Source organism: Oncorhynchus mykiss, chromosome 17 (genome assembly GCF_057628025.1).
Source record: "Oncorhynchus mykiss isolate SJ-2025 chromosome 17, ASM5762802v1, whole genome shotgun sequence".
Lineage (NCBI taxonomy): Eukaryota > Metazoa > Chordata > Actinopteri > Salmoniformes > Salmonidae > Oncorhynchus > Oncorhynchus mykiss.
In genome coordinates this window covers 10,102,427-10,124,820 of record NC_143038.1, presented here as the reverse complement: position 1 = coordinate 10,124,820, position 22,394 = coordinate 10,102,427, and the positions used below count along the sequence as shown (strand labels likewise).

The 22,394-nt window shown below is 42.1% G+C and overlaps 1 protein-coding gene across 5 annotated transcripts; it reads right to left on the bottom strand.

The window, feature by feature from the left end:
- Positions 1–4,203: 4,203 nt before the first annotated feature.
- LOC110493636 (zinc finger protein Aiolos) lies at positions 4,204–20,297 on the bottom strand. Of its 5 annotated transcripts, XM_090204755.1 has the most exons (9): positions 19,979–20,172; positions 19,190–19,254; positions 18,843–19,001; positions 11,386–11,763; positions 10,758–10,925; positions 9,689–9,805; positions 8,698–8,817; positions 8,190–8,316; positions 6,984–7,107 (listed from the first exon to the last, which is right to left on the bottom strand). In XM_090204755.1, the coding sequence occupies exons 1-8, from the start codon at positions 20,113–20,115 to the stop codon at positions 8,228–8,230; spliced, it is 1,233 nt and encodes a 410-aa protein (XP_090060881.1). In that variant the 5' UTR covers positions 20,116–20,172; the 3' UTR covers positions 6,984–7,107; positions 8,190–8,227. The 5 variants fall into 5 exon arrangements, with proteins under 5 accessions (XP_021423696.3, XP_090060882.1, XP_090060883.1 ...); XM_021568021.3 differs by lacking the exon at positions 8,190–8,316 and having other exon boundaries at positions 4,204–7,107; positions 19,979–20,297; XM_090204756.1 differs by lacking the exon at positions 8,190–8,316 and having other exon boundaries at positions 4,204–7,173; positions 19,979–20,170.
- Between the last annotated feature and the right edge of the window lie 2,097 nt (positions 20,298–22,394).

Below are 22,394 nucleotides of genomic sequence, written 5' to 3'. Positions count from 1 at the left end.
TCTCACATTCATTCTCACGCAAATGTTTATATTACCTGCATTAGCCCATGGACATTTCCATTGTCCCCTGAGCCATTGATCAGTCCTGTCCCACCCCTGGACTCTAGAGATGATACCACCGAGGATGGCTGGGTCCACTCCATACCTTTGCCCTGCATTGGTGATACGGCCCTTGTACTTGTCCACGTAGGGGCGATTATTCCCGATCACGCGGTGGTTTGCTCTTAGTGGGACTATCATTTGTTTTTCAACAGGACAATAACCCAAAACACACCACCAGGCTGTGTAAGAGCTATTTGACCAAGGAGAGTGCTGCCTCAGATTATTATATATACTTTTTAAATTCAACCTTTATTTAACTAGGCAAGTTAGTTAAGAACAAATTCTTATTCTGACTCCTTGCTGTCCCCAGTCCACCTGACCGTGCTGCTGCTCCAGTTTCAACTGTTCTGCCCTATTATTATTTGACCATGCTGGTCATTTATGAACATTTGAACATCTTGGCCATGTTCTGTTATAATCTCCACCTGGCACAGCCAGAAGAGGACTGGCCACCCCACATAGCCTGGTTCCTCTCTAGGTTTCTTCCTAGGTTTTGGCCTTTCTAGGGAGTTTTTCCTAGCCACCGTGCTTCTACACCTGCATTGCTTGCTGTTTGGGGTTTTAGGCTGGGTTTCTGTACAGCACTTTGAGATATCAGCTGATGTACGAAGGGCTATATAAATACATTTGATTTGATTTGATTTACAATGACGGCCTACAACCCAGACGACACTGGGATAATTGTGCGCCGCCCTATGGGACTCCCAATCACAGCCAGTTGTGATACAGCCTGGATTCGAACCAGGGTGTCTGTACTGACGCCTCTAGCACTGAGATGCAGTGCCTTAGACCACTGCACAACTCAGGAGATTACCTGGCCTCCACAATCACCCAACCTCAATCCAATTGAAATGGTTTGGGATGAGTTGGACAGCAGAGTGAAGGAAAAGCAGCCAACAAGTGCTCAGCATTTGTGGAAACTCCTTCCAGACTGTTGGAAAAGCATTCCTCATGATGCTGGTTGAGAGAATGCCAAGAGTGTGCAAAGCTGTCATCAAGAAAAAGAGTGGCTACTTTGGAGAATATCAAATATAAAATATGTTTTGATTTGTTTAACACTTTTTTTGTGTTATTTCATAGTTTTGATGTCTTCGCTATTATTCTACAACGTAGAAAATAGTAAAAAATAAAGAAAAACTCTTGAATGGGTAGGTGTGTCCAGACTTTTGACTGGTATTGTATATATAACAGTTGTCAGAAACCACATGCCACTGGAACTTTTCCCGTCAGCATTTGCTGTTGCCCATGAGGCACCGTTAGTGTCAACTTTGCTAATGTCGCCGTAATGATTTGCTAAAATAAAGACAATTATTTATTATTTGAGTGCATACTAACTCATACCACAACATAATCATTGATGATTATTTTTCAATAAACCCTGCTGTGGGCTTATATTCCAGACACAATGTTTAGAGAGTTCTACTACACACACAGGCAATTCACATCCTACAAATACAGAAAGATATGACAGGATCTTTTAACTGGTTTTAGTAAATTACAATTACAATATTATGCAGAATTCATGATAGAGCTGAATAAAGCTCACCCATGTTGATGTTTTCTCTGAAAATTCTTGAAACTGGAAGATCCTCTAAATGATACAGCGTGGCTGTTTCACTGAGAACTGACCTCGTTGAGAAAGTTCAGATTGTTCATCTTCGTGGACACAGTGGGATTTCCCTTTATATAGGCAGGTCTTGATGAACCATCTGACTTCATATAAATCATATCTGAGTCCAGAAAGAACCCAATCCTCTCTACTAGGTCAAACTGAAACTGAAAACAATGATTTGAGTGGACATAGTAGGAAATGCGTGCTTGAAATCTAAATTGAGCAAGGTGCCTAATTTTAACAGAACAATAGCCTCCAGCCAATAAAATGGACCACAGGGGTATTAAAGGGATAGTTCACCCAAATTACAAAATTACACATTAGTTTCCTTACCTTGAAAACTATTTATTAAAATAATTACTTTTGTGGTTTTGGTGAACTATCAATATTCTCAAACTCTTTATTTGTGTAATTATCAACCGAAGCAGTTTCTTGTACGAAAATAAGTTAGACCTTGATTCAGTCAGTAGATGTCACTGTGAGCCCTATTCCATTGTGCATCGTATGTTCTCCATGGTCAATTTATTACTTCGGTCTCTCACTGGAGGCTGTTGGCACCTTAATTGGGGAGGACGGGCTCGTGGTAATGGCTGGAGCGGAATCAGTGGAATGGAATCAAATACATCAAACACATGGTTTCCGGGTGTTTAATGCCATCCCATTTGCTCTGTTCCGGACAATATTATGAGCCGTTCTCCTCTCAGCAGCCTCCACTGCTGTCTGTGTAAGCAAATTGCTGCTCGGTAACTTGTTTTAAGCTTGTAGAAGAGAGGGAGACAGGGAACTTTACAGGGACACTTGGGCAGATAGAGAAAGTTAGACAAAGGACTGGGTCATCAAACGAGGGAAGTAACAACCGGATGTATGCTTTTCTACCATTGACACCCACCCCACCTCTCTACCCTTCTATACTCCCCTTTCAACCTATAGGAGTCAGTTCTGTTGTTTCTATTACAGTTTACATTGAAAAATATATATTTAGCATCATTGTTTTTAATGCAGAGACATACACACCTGTCATCTTTACAATAAACATCCTGTTAAGCATATCTGGGCGTATTCATTGAGAGCACAGCCTGCTTTATAAGTATCAAGTCTCTTCACTCAACTCTGCATTGAGAGAGAAAGAGAGAGAGAGAAAGAAAGAGAGAGATAGAGAAAGAAAGGGGAAATGAGTGCTGATGGAAAGGACAGATAAAGAGATGTCAGCAGCTGGATGAGATGAGACTCACACCTGTTCTGGTGGTCTGACGCCGGTCCGAGCAGTGAGTCGTGACTGACTGTGTCCCTGGTCTGTCTGATATGTGGCTGGCTCGTCAACTTATTGCCTGCTTACTGTTACGACTAGGGAGTCTGATTAGTCTAGCTATATATATGTACATATCTACCTCAATGACCTCGTTCTTACCTCTGCACAATGACTCGGAACTGGTACCCCGTGTAAATAGCCAAGTTATCATTACTCATTGTGTATTTATTCCTTGTGTTATTATTTTTGTATTTTTCTATCATTTCAAAATTTTTCTCTATGTGTTTTTGGGAAAGCCTGTAAGTAAGCATTTCACGGTTAGTCTACACCTGTTGTTATGAGGTATGTGAGTTACTGGTGTGACTGACTGATACTCAGGTGAAAGTGGACATAAGCAGTTTCGATTGGTTTGAGTATTTCTTATCTGGATTGGGGTAGGCAAGTTCTTTCCTAAGGAACCTTCTGCCCTTTGGGAATTGCTTACCGTGTGCCAGACGTCTAGTTTCATATTGAGTTGAACTGAAGACGTATAGCGTAGCAGGAGAGCAAGACTATTGACTGGGTGACGAACCACAGTAGTGACCTGCTTTAGCCACAAAAGCAGAATGAAATCTATCAGTGAATCACACCAGCCTCTGGATTGGACAATGAATCTCAAAATCCCATAATGTGATTGGAATATTCCCCCCAAATCAAAACAAGCGTGTTTTTACATTTTGTAAAAGATTTCCCTCCTGCCATATCTTTAGCCAACTTTTACATGCAAGCACAGTTCCCCATTAAAGTCAAACTGTATGTACAGTGTGAAACATTGGTATTAATGAAAGATAATCAAGCAGCAATAAATTACAATTCCTACTATCAATCCTACATGCTCTTTATTAATGACTGTCTACTTGTGCAATAAGTAGAGCCACAGAACATGTCTACAAAGCAGTCTCTCACAGCACGTGTTCATAGCACATCTCCTTAACTTCTGGGAGCGCTAGATAAATACTGTAAGTTGAAATCCAGGACAGAGAAACAGTTTGACTTTGAGGAGTTGTGAAGAGGGGAGTGTATTGTGAAGTGCTGTCTTTCTTTGAAGCTGTGAACTTCTCAAACCACAGCCTAAAACGAGACACATGACCTTTGAGATCATAAGGATCGTTTTTTTTTTTGCACATAGACTATTAAGAAGACATATTTTTCTGTAGTGACACTTGCTACTTCTTTCACAAGGTACAGTCCACACATTAGCTTTAATTCTCTTTTTTTATTTTCGAACCTCAGCACAGTTAACAGGAAAACAAATGTACAGCAGAGTCTGTCAGTCAGCTTACAGTGAACGTAAAATGTACTCAGTACTATGTCCTACTACTACTGCTGTACATACAGAGGACATTTGGACATACTACTGTAGTTTATCACATCCTAAAAGCAGCAGGCATGGCAAAGGTAATGCCAAATATTGACTGCCTATTACCACTTCTATTGACACTATTGACACTTCTGTTGAATAGTAATCAAAAATAAAATAAACAATATATATACAGTGCCTTGCGAAAGTATTCGGCCCCCTTGAACTTTGTGACCTTTTGCCACATTTCAGGCTTCAAACATAAAGATATAAAACTGTATTTTTTTGTGAAGAATCAACAACAAGTGGGACACAATCATGAAGTGGAACGACATTTATTGGATTTTTCAAACTTTATTAACAAATCAAAAACTGAAAAATTGGGCGTGCAAAATTATTCAGCCCCCTTAAGTTAATACTTTGTAGCGCCACCTTTTGCTGCGATTACAGCTGTAAGTCACTTGGGGTATGTCTCTATCAGTTTTGCACATCGAGAGACTGACATTTTTTCCCATTCCTCCTTGCAAAACAGCTCGAGCTCAGTGAGGTTGGATGGAGAGCATTTGTGAACAGCAGTTTTCAGTTCTTTCCACAGATTCTCGATTGGATTCAGGTCTGGACTTTGACTTGGCCATTCTAACACCTGGATATGTTTATTTTTGAACCATTCCATTGTAGATTTTGCTTTATGTTTTGGATCATTGTCTTGTTGGAAGACAAATCTCCGTCCCAGTCTCAGGTCTTCTTCCAGAATGGTCCCGTATTTGGCTCCATCCATCTTCCCATCAATTTGAACCATCTTCCCTGTCCCTGCTGAAGAAAAGCAGGACCAAACCATGATGCTGCCACCACCATGTTTGACAGTGGGGATGGTGTATTCAGAGTGATGAGCTGTGTTGCTTTTACGCCAAACATAACGTATTGCATTGTTGCCAAAAAGTTCAATTTTGGTTTCATCTAACCAGAGCACCTTCTTCCACATGTTTGGTGTGTCTCCCAGGTGGCTTGTGGCAAACTTTAAACAAACACTTTTTATGGATATCTTTAAGAAATGGCTTTCTTCTTGCCACTCTTCCATAAAGGCCAGATTTGTGCAATATACGACTGATTGTTGTCCTATGGACAGAGTCTCCCACCTCAGCTGTAGATCTCTGCAGTTCATCCAGAGTGATCATGGGCCTCTTGGCTGCATCTCTGATCAGTCTTCTCCTTGTATGAGCTGAAAGTTTAGAGGGACGGCCAGGTCTTGGTAGATTTGCAGCGGTCTGATACTCCTTCCATTTCAATATTATCGCTTGCACAGTGCTCCTTGGGATGTTTAAAGCTTGGGAAATCTTTTTGTATCCAAATCCGGCTTTAAACTTCTTCACAACAGTATCTCGGACCTGCCTGGTGTGTTCCTTGTTCTTCATGATGCTCTCTGCGCTTTTAACGGACCTCTGAGACTATCACAGTGCAGGTGCATTTATACGGAGACTTGATTACACACAGGTGGATTGTATTTATCATCATTAGTCATTTAGGTCAACATTGGATCATTCAGAGATCCTCACTGAACTTCTGGAGAGAGTTTGCTGCACTGAAAGTAAAGGGGCTGAATAATTTTGCACGCCCAATTTTTCAGTTTTTGATTTGTTAAAAAAGTTTGAAATATCCAATAAATGTCGTTCCACTTCATGATTGTGTCCCACTTGTTGTTGATTCTTCACAAAAAAATACAGTTTTATATCTTTATGTTTGAAGCCTGAAATGTGGCAAAAGGTCGCAAAGTTCAAGGGGGCCGAATACTTTCGCAAGGCACTGTATTTAAGTTATTCCGTGGCTTAGTGAAGCAGAATAAAATGTAGTCCCACATAAAACATACATTTCCATCATTTTAGATGGAAAAATAAACTCTATAAAACATTTTAAATGCTACTTTACTGAAATGCTACATTTCTTTGTGTTTGTGTGTGGTAATACTGGTGCTAATTAAAAACAAAAAGGAAAGTCCCTGAGATACTTTTTTGTGTATGTAATGTAAATACACAATTTGTGTGTGTAAGTGTATAAATGTGTATGCATTATTCCGTTTAGGAGTCTGACTACATGTATGGGTGTATGTGTGTGTGTGTTCACGTGCACATGTGTGTCTACACTACTTCAACTCCAGGCGGTGCTCGCCGCGTGCAATGTGTGAGGAGAACTCGTAGCGGTCCCGGCTGCGATGGCCACATACATTGCACTCCAGTGGGTCACGGAAGCCATGGCAGCCCATGTGGATGGTGAACATGACGTAATCCAGAAACCACACCCTGCAGTGACCGCAGGGGTACACCGCCCCCGCTCCTGTACCTACCCCAACCCCTACCTCCCCCTCGCTCCTTACCACCCTCAGAGACTCTAGGGGTGGCATGGGGAGCGCGTGGGCCTGGGTATGGGGGTGTGAGAGGCTGTTGTGGGGACTGGGCCCCAGCAAGTGCCCCAGGTTGTAGATGAGAGGCTGGGAGAGCTGGGCCCGATCGGTGTGGAGTGAGTCCATGCTAGGGTGGCCCTGGCTGGGCCGGGGCAGGTAGGCGAGACCGGTGCTCTGCTGCTGCTCCAGCTTGTGACCATTGGTGAGGGCCAGGGGGCTCATGTCAGCGCGGCTCAGGGGGATGGGGTAGGCCCTGTGGGGGGAGGCAGAGTCAGGGTCATGGCCTGTGTAGAGGGGCTGGTGGATGTGTTGGTTCTCGGATCCTGGGGAGGTGAGGGGAGGGTGCATGACGTCAGAGTGGTGGATCAGCTCCCTTTTGAAGCTCAGGTCCAGACACATGCCGTTGTCCCCTGGATCACCCACACAGAGAGAGACACCTCAGCACTCACTCACTCAGCACTGTGCAGGTGGGGCAACTAACCCAGAGACAAAAATACATCAACTGTATATCTCTCTATATTTATACATATGGCCATATATATACATATATCTCTATATAAATAGCTCTGCAGTAACCATTTCGCAGACAGAAAAGAGCCAGAGACGTGCAGTGGAGAGGGAGCCACAAGATAGCCAACTCCACTAACTATAAGGAGCTTCAGCAGCAAAAGAGCAAGCTCGGTCACACTTGAAGAAAAAAAGCACATTCTGTACAATTGAAATCTTGATAGCTCGTACAATAGAGAACTAGCAGGCAGACGCTGACCCTGTAGATAAACGAGCTTCTTACCACAGAACGAACACTAAGAGGGCGTGACAGGACAGAGAAGCTGTGTCCCAAACGTCACCCTGTTCTCTATATGGTGCATTATGGAATAGGGTACCATTTGGTGAACTACAGGGAATAGGGTGCCATTTAGGACTCAGCCACAGAGACGAGGAGGAGACGAAGAGGCCTCTCAGTCTCCACTGCTGCAGCTGCTGTTCCACCACAAGAGGAGACGGAGGCATCTGCTCACGTTTCGCGCTCTCGCCTGTTTTCAACCCTGTGGTCGAACACACCACCTCTCTTTTCCTCCTGTGGTCGTTATATTGCAAGATTTCAGTTCATTTGTCAGGGTGATGGGTGATAGGAGGATCTCTTTAGGCCAGACGCTTGCTGTTTCTTTGCAGTGACTCGAATTCTGAAACTAAACAGTTTATGATAAGCGGAGACGCTTGACAAGAAAGTGTGACCTGGGTATAGGAAATGGATACAACGCCTTAGGGTTTGGGAAGTCAACATGATGACAAATCACTAATTTACTGAAACTGACGGTTTTCAAACACTCAGCAGTAGTAGTAGTGTAGAAGTTTCAATGAAGCACTACAACTTGGATGTTTATACTTGTCAGTTTGTGTGTGAGAGAGTTCCAGTGTGCAAAGGGCACATCTCCCACTATTGCTTCATGTTATTGGCATTCTATTCCTATGCGTGGTTAACCATACCCACCTAACATATACATCAGGCAGGGAAATTAGGGCAGTGGTCTACCACCCTATGGCGCGGTGCAGCAGATGAGGCTGCCGTTCTGGCCAAAATTCCTGCTTGGCAAGCAAAGCAAGGGGGGACAGGAGAACTGCATAGATAGAGAGGCAAATAGACAGATAGAGAGAGAGACAGCGAAAGAGACAGACAGACAGACATGTAGCTTAGACAGACAACGATATGATACACTTAAAACTTACATTTGTTTAAATTAAATGCAACTGACAGTAAACACTAATAAAATAATAGCAGCAGCAGCAGCAGCAACAATTAATCAAATTGCTATTGAATTACCAAATGAACAATTTCTCAAAAGAGTAAGCAACTATCTAGTCACAAAGTCTAGTCACAAAGTAATCATAATTTTGTTTGAATGAACGCCCACACTTGCCCATGCCTAGTTAACCCTACCAAGGTGACATCCTGCGAGACAGTTGAACTGTAAGTGAGGAATGAGTCAGACTGGTCTTACCAGTGAACTTCTGTGGCATAGAGCTCTTGCGTTTTGCTACGTTGCTCGCCAACCTGTCCAGTAGCAGAGCGCGCTCCATGCCCATGTGAGTAGTCCTGGACACGTGGGTGTCCTCACCGGCTGAGAGATACACAGAGAGAGAGAGAGGTCTCTTAGCAGTACAGAGGTACAGTAAGGACAGAGTGTGTGCTTTCTGTCACCCTGTGCTGCAACTGTCGACTGCCTCGAGCATTTGAGGTTGTGAAATTCTCTTTTTCTTTTACAGGGCTAACAAACAAAATGACTTTAAAATGAAACTCACCCTAGGAGAAACCAATGAAAATTTGATCGCAGCCAAGATAACAAAGCCCGTGACCTCACTTCCTGGTGTTTTGCCTCATCGACTTGTGAGGCCTGCAGGAGGAAGACCGCAGGTCGAGGATGTGCTTCCTCACCACACGCTATCTATCTGCCGTTCTTACGACATTCAACCGACCACAAAACAACAGAGTATTGTTTGTGTCGCAACCGTCTTGGCTGTCCACCATGGCAGGCAAACAGACTTCTGGGGGGTGTGCAGTCAGATCACGACACTGAGACATTTGTCCTACATCTCTTCTGACTGACTTCCCCTCTGGTGTCCTTACATCACAACGTCTCCCACAGCAACAGCCACAACCTATTTAGCTCTAATGGTGAGCTAACTTACGACCATGAACTCAATGGAATGAAGCTACACAACTCTGCAGCCAGCAAATTTGTATGTATGTATGTGTGTGTGCACAAATGTGTGAGTAGATAACAGAATGTGCACACATCTGAGTGTAAGTGAGTGCCTGTGAATGTTGTATGTGTGTGTGTGTGTGTGTGTGCGTGCGTGCGTGCGTGTGTGATTGCATGAGTAAAGTGTGTATGTCTAAAGTGCGTTTGTGTAAGTGTGTATGTGTGTGGTGTCTGAAGTGTGTGTGTGTGTGTAACAGAGGGTATGTAGGAGTGTCCCGGGGCCTCTCACCTCTCTCAGCATTGCCTTTGTTCTGGATGTACACATGGCACCTCTCTCGGTGCTCTTCAAGGGAGCTGCGCTGCTTGTAACTGCGACCGCAGTGGTTGCACTTGTAGGGCTTCTCTACTGTGAGAAAAGAGTTTCAGTTAAAACTACAAACTCCCACTTCAAACCATCATACACTTTGCTTACTGAGGCTGTAGTTAAATATTGGGGCAACTACGATCTCTGCAAGAATCTCCTATATTTTTTGTTGTTTTATCTCACCCCCTTTTTCTCCCTATTTTCTAAAATCTTGTCTCATCGCCTCAACTCCCCAACGGGCTAGGGAGGCGAAGGTGGAGTCATGCGTCCTCCGAAACATGACCCGCCAAACCGCGCTCCTTAACACCCGCCTGCTAAACCCGAAAGCCTGCCCCACCAATGTGTCAGAGGAAACACTGTTCAACTGGCAACCGGGGTCAGCCCGCAGGCACCCGGCCCGCCACAAGAAGTCGCTAGAGCGCGATGAGCCAAGTAAAGCCCCACCGGCCAAACCCTCCCCTAACCCGGACAACGCAGGGCCAATTGTGCTCCGTCCTCACACCCTAAATTCCCAATCTGGCCCTCAAACCATCACGGTCACCTAATAATCCCCAGTTTACGATTGGCTCATTCACCCCCCTCCTCTCCCCTGTAACTATTCCCCAGGTCGTTGCTGTAAATGAGGACGTGTTCTCAGTCAACTTACCTGGTAAAATAACGGTAAAATAAATAAATAAATAAATATGGGACTCCCGGCTACGGCCGGTTGTGGCACAGCCCGGGAAATGAACCTGGGTCTGTGCCACTGTGGAGGCCTCAAGAACCTCTTTAAATGAGCGTCACTGACAGCCCCAACGTGAAGTGATATATCTAAATAACTGTGTGCAGACAGGTTATAAGTACCTACGTGTGTGTGTGTTTGCATGTGTACACATATATTTTGTGTGTGAGTAAGTGCGAACAGGTGGAAAATACCTGAGTTTGTGTTATTATAATATGCATGTGTGGTCATACATATGTAAACGCAGGTGGCACACAGATGGTGGATAGGTACTTGAGTGAGTGCGCAGGTGTCCGCTGAGGGCGTCTCGTCTGCGGCAGGCGTAGCTGCACATAGGGCACTTGAAGGGCTTCTCCCCGGAGTGCAGTTTGATGTGGCGAAGCAGGTTTCCCTTCTGGGTGAAGGAGGCACCACACTGGCTGCAGTGGAATGGACGTTCACCTAGGTGTAGGAAAAAACAGAGGGATCCTATGTCATGGAGAAACTCTGTCAACACTGCCAAGGCTTACTGATACAGTAGTTATGTAGCATATAGTTGAGCTACTGTGGTATGTTTACTGGTATGTATTACTCAGTAGTACTGTGACTAAATAGAAGTAACACTTGGTTTGTTCCACATGTCTAATAAAGCAGACCATTGAGTGAAGTGTGATTATTGTGTTATAGCAGATGTTGAAATGCATTTTATCAGTACTAGGGCAAGAAATGTAGAGTACATGTAAAGTCAAATGTGTCCATTCAAAGTGTAACGCATGAGTCACTGTACATATTGAAATGCAAATATTTTAAATCAAACACTTTGATCTACTAAGTTTATCAAAGCCACAATGCCACAGTGTTATATAACAAAAAACACCATTATTTAAGGCCAGGGTTGGTTTGGCTGTGTTACTCTGCTCACCGGTGTGGCTTCGCTTGTGCACGAGCAGCACATTGATGCTGACGCAGGACAGGCCACAGATGTCACAGTTGAGCTTGCCTGCTGCCTGGCTGCGGGGTACTGCTGCGTACAACGAGGAGTTGGTGTGGGCGTCCTGCGGGCCTGTGCTCTCATACTTTACATAATCTGCCAGAGACAGGTCCTGTGGTTCGTTAAGGGTTTCTCCCTCTTCCTCCCCTTCCCCCTCTTCTTCTCCTTCGTCTTCCTCATCCCTTTCCTTCTCATCTTCTTCCTCTTCTTCATAAAGGTAATTGTCTCGTTCACCTTCTTCTTCACTCTTGGGGTACTGATCATCATTATCGTCATACTCTTCCCTCTCAGTTTTCACGGGAACCCCATCTAGGAAGGATGGGAAAGAGAGGGTTAAATATATTTCCCTCCTTGGTTATTTGACTTCATGAGCACCTGGAGCTAATTGCATAAAACTAGTTGTGACTTGTCTATGGTGGTAAAACAACATAAAAATATATATATTTTGGGGACTAGTCTTATTTCAGCTGACCGGTTTCATAAACAGACTGACTGACTTTAAAGGGGCAATCAGCAGTTGCTACATTCATTTTTGGACTTATAAATTAATTATATGTGCACATTGATTCTTGAAGAATATAACTTGCAAATGCCTCATGAGCTTAGTTCAACTGTCGTAGCCCATCAAAACCCAAAATATAAGCTTGTTTAACTCCAATGTTTGTAAACAAAGAACATGTAACAAACACTGTATAGCCTCAAAACATGGTTAAAACTATCATTTTGATATCATGGATGGTCAATTCTTGCATCCATAGCTCTGCCTACGAATTTGAGAGTGGTTACATTTCTCCAGCCCCATCCCTCTGCTTTTTACAGAACCAGGGGTGGGAGCTGGCTTTGTTATTGTTTCTACTGCTGATTACTACTTTAAACCTCAAAAGTTATTATTTTGTCCACTGCCAGTGTGCGAAGAGTAAAATGCCGGTCTATGTTGTAAAACCTATCTAATGATTCTACATGCAATTTTCTGCAAATATGGACATAAAAAAAAGCTTCCCAGCTAACACACAGCATTCTGAGAACCAGAGGTTTCATAGAGCTTGGTGAGAGCATGGTCTGTCCTATGGTTATTTTACACACAACCTTCCCACAACTTTCTGGGAATGGTGCAAGATAGTTGCTTGGCTTTGGAACATTCTCAGCACATTTAAGAAACTTGACAAAAAAAAATGATAATACAATTCTTGGTGTTTCATTTCCTTAACAGAATGTTTCCTAAAAGTTCAAACATGGTTAAATTTTATTTCAATGTTAGTAATGTTCTAGGAACCTTCTCCAAATGGTTTGTCTTTGGGAATGTTCTCAAATTGTTGAGAGAATGTTAAGAAACAACTTTCTGGCCTCCCAGGTGGCGCAGTGTTTAAGGGCGCTGTACTGCAGTGCCAGCTGTGCCACCAGAGACTCTGGGTTCGTGCCCAGGCTCTGTTGTAACTGGCCGTGACCGGGAGGTCCGTGGGGCGACGCACAATTGGCCTAGCGTCGTCTGGGTTAGGGAGGGTTTGGCCGGTAGGGATATTCTTGTCTCATCGCGCACCAGCGACTCCTGTGGCGGGCAGGGCGCAGTGCACGCCAACCAAGGTTGCCAGGTGCACGGTGTTTCCTCCAACACATTGGTGCGGCTGGCTTCCGGGTTGGATGCGCGCTGTGTTAAGAAGCAGTGCGGCTTGGTTGGGTTGTGTATCGGAGGACGCATGACTTTCAACCTTTGTCTCTCCCAAGCCCGTACGGGAGTTGTAGCGATGAGACAAGATTGTAGCTACTAACAATTGGATACCACGAAATTGGGGAGAAAAAGGGGTAAAATGTTTTTGTTTTTTTTAAAGAAAGAAAAAAGAAACAACTTTCTTCTTCAGGAATTTCATTACTTCAATATAACGTTTCCTACATGGTTCCATTTAACCCTCCTGCTGTGTTCCGGTCGAATTGGACCGATTTATAAGTTTTCTCTCTGAAAATTGTAGTTCATTTAATCTAATTGTCATAAGGTTCGATGACTTTGTCCACACAGGGCATCTGAACACAATTATTTTTTATATAACATTTTGGCTGTTTTATTTAACTTTTGTACACCTGTGGTGTTCATGGCCAAAAATGACCAGTCATTACAAATGAATGGGTGAGACTACAATTAGTGTATAAAATTGAGTTCAGGCACATGCCCATTCATCAAATGGACACACTTCCTCTCCCAGACCCCCACATGCATGTGTGTTTAAGCACACACACACACACACACACACACACCTCACTCCCCTTCTTGGCTTCCATGGCAATCCCCATGGGAACCTTTCCCCAATATAATCTTCCCCCACGGGAACCACACCTGTTGGCATTCTCACAAACAATCGAAACATTGTTTCAATAATATATAGAACTTTTCTCACAACTCTGGTATATAAAGCTTTTTTGAGTCCTTGCTCACAATTCATTCTGTGGCAGCACAATGACCAAACGATATACTGTATGTGAGGCTCTGGATCATATCTTTGATCATGACACTGGTGAGGAGAGAGGCCAGGAAACTGACAATGAAGATGCATTAGAGGAGGAAGTGTCAGAAGTTGAAGACACCACAGAATATGATCCAGACCAAGAGACAACCAGTGGTGAGAAAGAGGGCCCTGCTGAGGTTGTTGTTACTACATTCCAGTCAAATAATCTTCCTCCCCACCTGAGAGGAGAGGTCGGCTGTCGGCTGAAAATGTTATCAGAATGACCCCAGGGCCAACGAGATACGCCATACCCCGGGTTGATGACATAAAATCCTGTCACTATTTAAAAATGTGAAATGGTTTCAAAACAAATGTCCTTGTTAAAATTTGACACAAAGTAGTCTGTGATAAATAGCACAATATGTTTAATCTGAGTATTTGCTATAGTCAAAATAATCCATACATTATGCTTTTTTTTAACTAAAAAACAAGTTGTATGAGCTCAGGTCAAATAGGTCTACAGGCCATAAATAGCAAATAGAAGTTCAAAACTTATAATGTTCACAAGAACTTAAGTTGATAAAAAGATCTAACACAACATTAAGTGATAATATATGTATTATTGTGAATTTATAATCAGCTATAATGAGGTGGTCATTTTGGACCGGGAACACAGAATTAATTAACATGAAACGAACACAACAGGAAGGTTAAAGTAATGTTCTCAAATTGTTCCAAGAATATTAAGAAACAATGTTCTTCTGTGGGAATTTCAGTACTTCAGCAATTATGTTTCATACAGGTTTCCTCATGGTTCTATTTAAAAACATGTTCTCCAATTGTTCCCGAGAACCAAAATGTTGTAATGTTCAGAGAACGTTCTAAGAATGTTATTTAAAAACATACATTCTGTTTTCAGAACGTGAAGAAAACGTTCCATAAAAAACACAAGAACACTTTCGTAATGTTCAGAGATTTACATTTACATTTCGTCCTCAGCATCCACAAAACTCTCTTTATCCTCTATCTTGTTAATGGTGTTCAGGTGTTAATGGTGTTCTGATCTTAATGAGTGCTTGCATGACATGCTAGCTCCATCCTGGTGGTGCAGTGGACTAGTTCCATAGATAGAGAACAGAAGATTATAGGTTCAAATCTCACTCATGGTGTGTCACTAAAAAATACATGTATTTGCATAATTATTGCTTAAGGAAATGGATTTTCATGTGTCCTATCTGTGCTTGGATTTCAAAAAAGTTAACCCACAATAAGCTAGCAGTGTTAATGAAACATTTTGTGAAATGTTTAAGGAAGTTATTAAAACACCTACAAATAACCTATCATTTCCATTCTCAGAGCTTTAATAAAAGATCCCAGGAAAACTTTCAAGGAACCAGAGTAAAACATTCTCATAAACTCAGTGCAACTTAAAAATAAAACATTCTCATAACGTAAAAAAAACTTTCAGTTTTACCAGTCAGGAAACATATGGCTTCGTTCCCACAACCAATGTGAAACCAAACATCTACAGTAACAGTCAAAAGTTTGGACACACCTACTCATTCAGTGATTTAAAAAAAATGTTTTTTACTTTTACTATTTTCTACATTGTAGAATAATAGTGAAGACATCAAAACTATGAAATAACACATGAAATCATGTAGTAACCAAAAAAGTGTTAAACAAATCAAAATATATTTTACATTCTTCAAATTAGCCATGACAACTTTGCACACTCTTGGCATTCTCTCAACCAGCTTCACCTGGAATGCTTATAAAACAGTCTTGAAGGAATTCCCACATATACTGAGCACTTGTTGGCTTCTTTTCCTTCTCTCATGCAGTCCAACTCCTCCCAAACAACCTCAATTGGGTTGAGTCCGGGTGATTGTGGAGGCCAGGTTATCTGATTCAGTACTCCATCATTCTCCTTTTTGGTCAAATAGCCCTTACACAGCCTGGAGGTGTGTTTTGGGTCATTGTCCTGTTGAAAAACAAATGATAGTCCCACTAAGCGCCAACAAGATAGGATGGCGTATCACTGCAGAATGTTGAGGTAGCCATGCTGGTTAAGTGTGCCTTGAATTATAAATAAATCACCAACAGTGTCACCATCACACCACCTTCTCCATGCTTCACGGTGGGAATCACACATCATCCGTTCACCTACTCCGCGTCTCACAAAGACAAGGCGGTTGGAACCAAAAATCTCAAATTTGTACTCATCAGACCAAAGGACAGATTTCCACCGGTCTAATATCTATTGATCGTGTTTCTTGGCCCAAGCAAGTCTCTTCTTCTTATTGGTGTCCTTTAGTAGTTGTTTCTTGGCAGCAATTTGACCATTAAGGCCTGAATCACACAGTCTCCTCTGAACAGTTGATGTTGAGATGTGTCTGTTACTTGAATTTTTGGGGGGGCTGCTGTTAACTCCAATGAATGTATCCTCTGCAGCAGAGGTAACTCTGGGTGTTCCTTTCCTGTGGCGGTCCTCATGAGAGCCAGTTTCATCATAGCACTTGATGGTTATTGTGACTGCACTTGAAGAAACTTTCAAAGTTTGTGAAATGTCCCGCATTGACTGACCTTCATGTATTAAAGTAATGATGGACTGTTTGCTTATTTGAGCTGTTCTTGCCATAATATGGACTTGGTCTTTACCACCCATACCTTGTCAAAGCCCAACTGATTTGCTCAAACACATTAAGACGGAAAGAGATTCCACAAATTAACTTTGAACAAGGCACACCTGTTAATTGAAATGCATTCCAGGTGACTACATCATGAAGCTGGTTGAGAGAATGCCAAGAGTGTGCAATGCTGTCATCAAGGCAAAGGGTGGCTACTTTGAATATTTTTTTAAACACTTTTTTGGCTACTACATGATTCCATATGTGTTAGCTCATAGTTTTGATGTCTTCACTATTGTTCTACAATGTAGAAAATAGTAAAAATTAAGAAAAACCCTTGAATGAGTAGGTGTGTCCAAACTTTTTACTGGTACTGTACATTCCCACAACTTCCAAGGCACCAAATGTGCTAGCTTGGTTAGCAGAGCTCCACGGGGCCAATCATCAGACAGAAACTTATACAAGGCTTTGTGATAAATGCCACATCTCCACTTCTACATTTGTAGAATATTTTAATATATTGATACTAGCACATCTCCTAGTGTGGTTAGGCTAATTTAGGACAAGGCAGAGTGTCAGAGAAATATTTAGGAGATGTTTTCTGAGATAACAGCAAGGCATTTCCTTTCAATGCTCAGAAACCAGAACCAGGGCAGAACAAAGCGGCATAGAGAAACCTCTCAGTCAACGTTGAAGAAAAGAAAACAACAACCACGCTTCATCTTCTTCTGAACATATAGATTGAGAGCATAGCCCTCCCCAAAAGTGTAGCATTGCCTTTCAAGTTAGAAGTGTTTACCCCAAACCATGCAAGTGTGCACCCTAAGTCCTAAAAGTGCATAACTCAAGCCCAGCAAATGTACAACAATATAGGGCTGGACAATATATTGTGAACACCCACATACTGGTATGGATTTTTACAATACCATATTTAAAGATATTTTTTATACAGTGCTAAATAACTTAAAAGTTCAACATATTGGACTACTTCACCTGTCAGTTTTGTCCTAGTTTGATCGTGAATAAAAGCGATCAGAATTTGTTGTCATTCTAGGGTCATGCACTACTCCTAAAACATATTTGGAACTTGTATTACTCAGAAACATAAAATACTGTAAAATACCGCCAATCATCAAAATTGAGAAAAATATAGTGAAATTATATTTTGGCTGTATTGCCCAGCCCCACACCAATAAGCCCAGCAAGAGTAGGCCTACACCCCAAGCATTGCAAGTTTAAGACCCAAACCCTACAAGTGTGTACCCCAAACCCTGCAAGTGTGCACCCCAAACCCTGCAAGTGTGCACCTCATACCATACAAGTACATCTCAAGACCTGCAGAGTATAGGCTATCCCCCAAGTCCTACAGTCTATATATCCTACAGCTGCAACTGTGTATACCTCAAGTCCTGGGCTCTGGCCTGCAATGCCTGCCCCTGCTGAGAGTCAAGTTATATTCCATCCAGAAACCACACTGTGGTCTCAGCGGTGGCTGATGTGCTGAAAAGCTGTGCTTCGTTGTCATGCAAAGCGCTCAGAGGTGCGATGGAAAATTTGCACAGTGAGAGAGGCCCCATATAGAGTCCAGGACCTGAGAGCAGTGAACCTCGGGGCACGCTTCAGTAGAAATTCAGAGCTACATGGTTACACCCGGACCGTGTAGCTGTGGCAAAAGACTAAAATAAGGAAGAGCAAGGCCTCCAGTAGTAGCTCCAGTAGACACCAAATCGGTAACACTTTATTTAAGGGGCCATAATAAACCATTTATAAGGCATTTAAAAACACTTTACTCACCATTTCATTTATCATTGCTCCCACATCTGTAAATGTTAGTAAGTGAGTTATTCACACATGTATATATATTTCCTTACACATCCTGTGTTGTGTACCTATTATTTTACCAGGTACTGCAGGAATGTCCACCAATTGCATGCCCGTCTTTTTGTGAGAATTACACTGGTCACTCAAAACATTTATAAAGTACACATAAAGTATTAATTGCGCTCACTTTAGATTAGGGACTGCAAAAATAAACGATGTATACTTATGATTACCAATGATTAATAAATGGTTTATAAATGTGGAAGTAATGATTAATAATGCCTTATTACCAGCAACTCCTCTAACTTGTAAAATGGAGTCAATGTCTGGTTAACACTTTGGTGGTCTTGGGCGTCTGACCCCCTTTGTTCCCAGCCTCTGTTAAGCCCAATGACTTGTTGCATATCATACCATAGGTCGGTTGAGTATTGAACGCAAGTGGGTAAACTAGTCAATACAGCATGGTTTTGGGACAATGTACTCATCAACATGTGTTTCGTACCTGTCATTCCCTCGTTTCCTGTGGGTTCTGAGCACTCCATTCCACTCTCTGAGGTCTTCTCTGGGGCCTCCTCTTCCTCTCCCTGCCTCTCCACTGCCTCTTCTCCTCCCTCCGCCTCCTCTGTCTGTGACCTCTCATCTGTCACAGCGGTGCTAACGTCTGTGAAGAGACCATCACCATCTTAGTCTTTAATACGGAACCTAACACACATCTCAAACCGTATATGTTATTTGGGCCACCATTGTTTCTGTAAGTCAACTTATGACCATTGCACTGCGCACAACATTGTTTTTGCAACAATATTAGCCTACGGTATGGAATCTAAGTCTTATAGTGAAAGTTCTTACCCATCGTTTCATATTGTGATGACTTCAGCTCTTGTTTTACCTCTGTGTTCATCTTCAATGATTCTCTGTGGAAATAAAACACAAAAGAAGCAGTTTGTCAATCAACCCATCACTGCAAAAGTTAACATTTACCTCAGAAAGTTCTAAATCAGTTATTATATGCAAAATAATAATCATTTAATTTGGCATATTCCCATGGAATTAGTGACGTTTCATTCAAGAAGCCATTAAGTAGGACATACTCAATGCTATATGTATATAAATTCAAACATTTTTATGAAAATAACCGTGAAAACTACAAAACAATGTGTGGTAAATTGTTCATGCATGGTCCATTGCTCAACCCTAGCAGTTCATTCAAATGAAGAAGAAAAAATATGAGCTCACTGAACATGCATTTCCTGCCAAATTGACGCAAATAGAAAACTGTGAAAGAGACGTCCAACTTCTACGGCAATGTAGCCATACTATTCTCCAGAATATTATTTTATTTTCAACAGAAAAAACACTTTGCCATTGAAGTAGTTAATATATTTGACAAAGTTAAGCCCTATTTCTTACAGCACACCTTCGTCTGTTTTTGAGGATACATTAAAGCTAATAGTTGATGCTTAAAATAATATAAAGACTTTTAGAATTATAGCTAAATGCACCTATTTTCATGTGAACTATTCCGTTTTTTATACAGTAGTCTTATCTTCCTATTCCCATTTCCAGTTCCTATTAAAAATATGTTTAATTCAAGGAAGACAACAGCAGTTTATCTCATCTCTTTTTAAAATGTCCTACCTGTAACGTGTGTATCTTCCTCCTGATACTGAAGCGCTCACGTCCAGTTTTAAATTCACTTGTCTCTCCCGCCGTTCAGATTCCCTTCTCCGCCACTGGATCGGCTCGCGGTATGGATATGCCAATGTTGACGTCATACGCTAAACTTTGGAGACCGTCTTAAAGGAACAGGCGGCTGATTTTTGACAAAACGAAGCGATGGAAATAATTTGTAATTGTATAGGAAGACTAGACTGAAGACATTTTAAGAATGGAGGTGAAGTGAAACTGTTGAAGTGGTGAATATGCGTTATACATGTATGCATAGATTTATCATTATGATATGAATGATTACGACTGATCAAAACAGGATATTACAATATATGTTCAACGACGGGCTCCATATAATATACAAGTAATCCACCTTGTGGCCAAAGACTGCTACTACATCCTCTTTCCATTCAAGGTGTTTTTGTGCACGTATCCCTGCCAATGATTTAATAATTTGCCAGTAAGTATATCCAGTGATTGAATGAATAGACCATGACCAAGCATGGTAATGCTGTCAGAAGAAAATGTTGTTTGGGTAAAGGATATTGATGCATTTATGTGAAGTGTTGTTGTCTACCGGTTCAAACAGCCTTTTGTTCTGTCTACCACAGGTAACCTTTTGTTCTGTCTACCACAGGTAACCTTTTGTTCTGTCTACCACAGGTAACCTTTTGTTCTGTCTACCACAGGTGACCTTTTGTTCTGTCTACCACAGGTAACCTTTTGTTCTGTCTACCACAGGTAACCTTTTGTTCTGTCTACCACAGGTGACCTTTTGTTCTGTCTACCACAGGTGACCTTTTGTTCTGTCTACCACAGGTAACCTTTTGTTCTGTCTACCACAGGTAACCTTTTGTTCTGTCTACCACAGGTGACCTTTTGTTCTGTCTACCACAGATGACCTTTTGTTCTGTCTACCACAGGTAACCTTTTGTTCTGTCTACCACAGGTGACCTTTTGTTCTGTCTACCACAGGTAACCTTTTGTTCTGTCTACCACAGGTAACCTTTTGTTCTGTCTACCACAGGTAACCTTTTGTTCTGTCTACCACAGGTAACCTTTTGTTCTGTCTACCACAGGTGACCTTTTGTTCTGTCTACCACAGGTAACCTTTTGTTCTGTCTACCACAGGAAGCTTTTTGGTTATAGCGGGATCATCGCTTTCTATAGCCTATACTGTGTGTGTGAATATGTGCTCATTAGAGCTGTGGCATTGGACATTTTGGACTAATACAGAGCAGCAAAAAGTGCTTTACTGCAGCTTGGGACAAGCAATCAAGTGTGTGTGTATTGTATTACACTGACTAACAGAATCACAATCGTATCTGGAAATTTGCTGTGAGGGCTGAAGCAGACCGCACATCACCGACTCACCCCCTTTCCCGGCCTCATTGCTAACTATCCACCAACTGACCCAGGCAGCACCTAATGCTGTATCCCTGTCTCTCTCGCTCACACACACACACACACACACACACACACACACACACACACACACACACACACACACACACACACACACACACACACACACACACCTCACTACAGTTGGCCTTATTATTTCATGAGAGATGGGAGACCAATAAACACCTCCACAGATGACACCTGTGGATTTCTCTACCACTGTTACAGTACAGGCGTATTCACTTAATCCAGTTATGTCTTGAACAAGATATTTGACATGCCAAAAGCAAACAGTTGAAGAAAGGTTTTATTGTACTATTTACAGTACACGTTCCAATATTGTAATAGTTTGTTATTCATTACTTAATGGCCCCTATACCAATAGACTTGGATAGAAATTACAAAAGGTATTACCAAAAAGCAATAATGGTTCATGGGGATTTGTACTGAATATAAATGAGGCCCACTACATCAGCAAAGAGGACTACTGATGTAGTCCAAAATGAAAAATACTTATATTCACTGTGCCAGACTAGACTTTGATATCTTTCAGAACGCTGAGACATTTGCTGCATATCAAGAGAGGAAGGAATCACATCGCTAACAACACGTACCACCCACCTGAGTGGTACTACACTGCCTAGTGAGGTTTGGCCCATGGCCCATGGCCCATGCCCCAGCCTATGGCAGCAGGCCACCAGTCTGAAGAATGAAAAAAAGAGGGAAGGAAAAGACACAAAGGCATTACAATACATGCTGGGTTACCATGGTAAAACACAAGCAGAGGAACATAAAAGAGAATTGGCGTCATCCCAGCTCTGTAAGCTTTGGAACCAAATAGTTGAGAATGAGAAAGAGCCTGGACACACACATATACACAAAATACACAGACACTAACACACACGTAGGCGGCCTACTAATTTACATTCTCTAATTTGCAAACACACACCCACAATTAAAAACCTCCCAGCTAGCGATGTAG

Bases quoted from the DNA above. Each gene is read 5' to 3' on its own strand.
- LOC110493636 (XM_021568021.3), bottom strand. From the start codon at position 20,115: ATGACGTCAACATTGGCATATCCATACCGCGAGCCGATCCAGTGGCGG. The intron at 9,806-10,757 runs GTACCTATCCAC...CTTTTCTCACAG, and splicing joins ACACCTGCGCACTCACTCAA to TAGAGAAGCCCTACAAGTGC. The intron at 8,818-9,688 runs GTGAGAGGCCCC...TGTATCTCTCAG, and splicing joins CAAAGGCAATGCTGAGAGAG to CCGGTGAGGACACCCACGTG.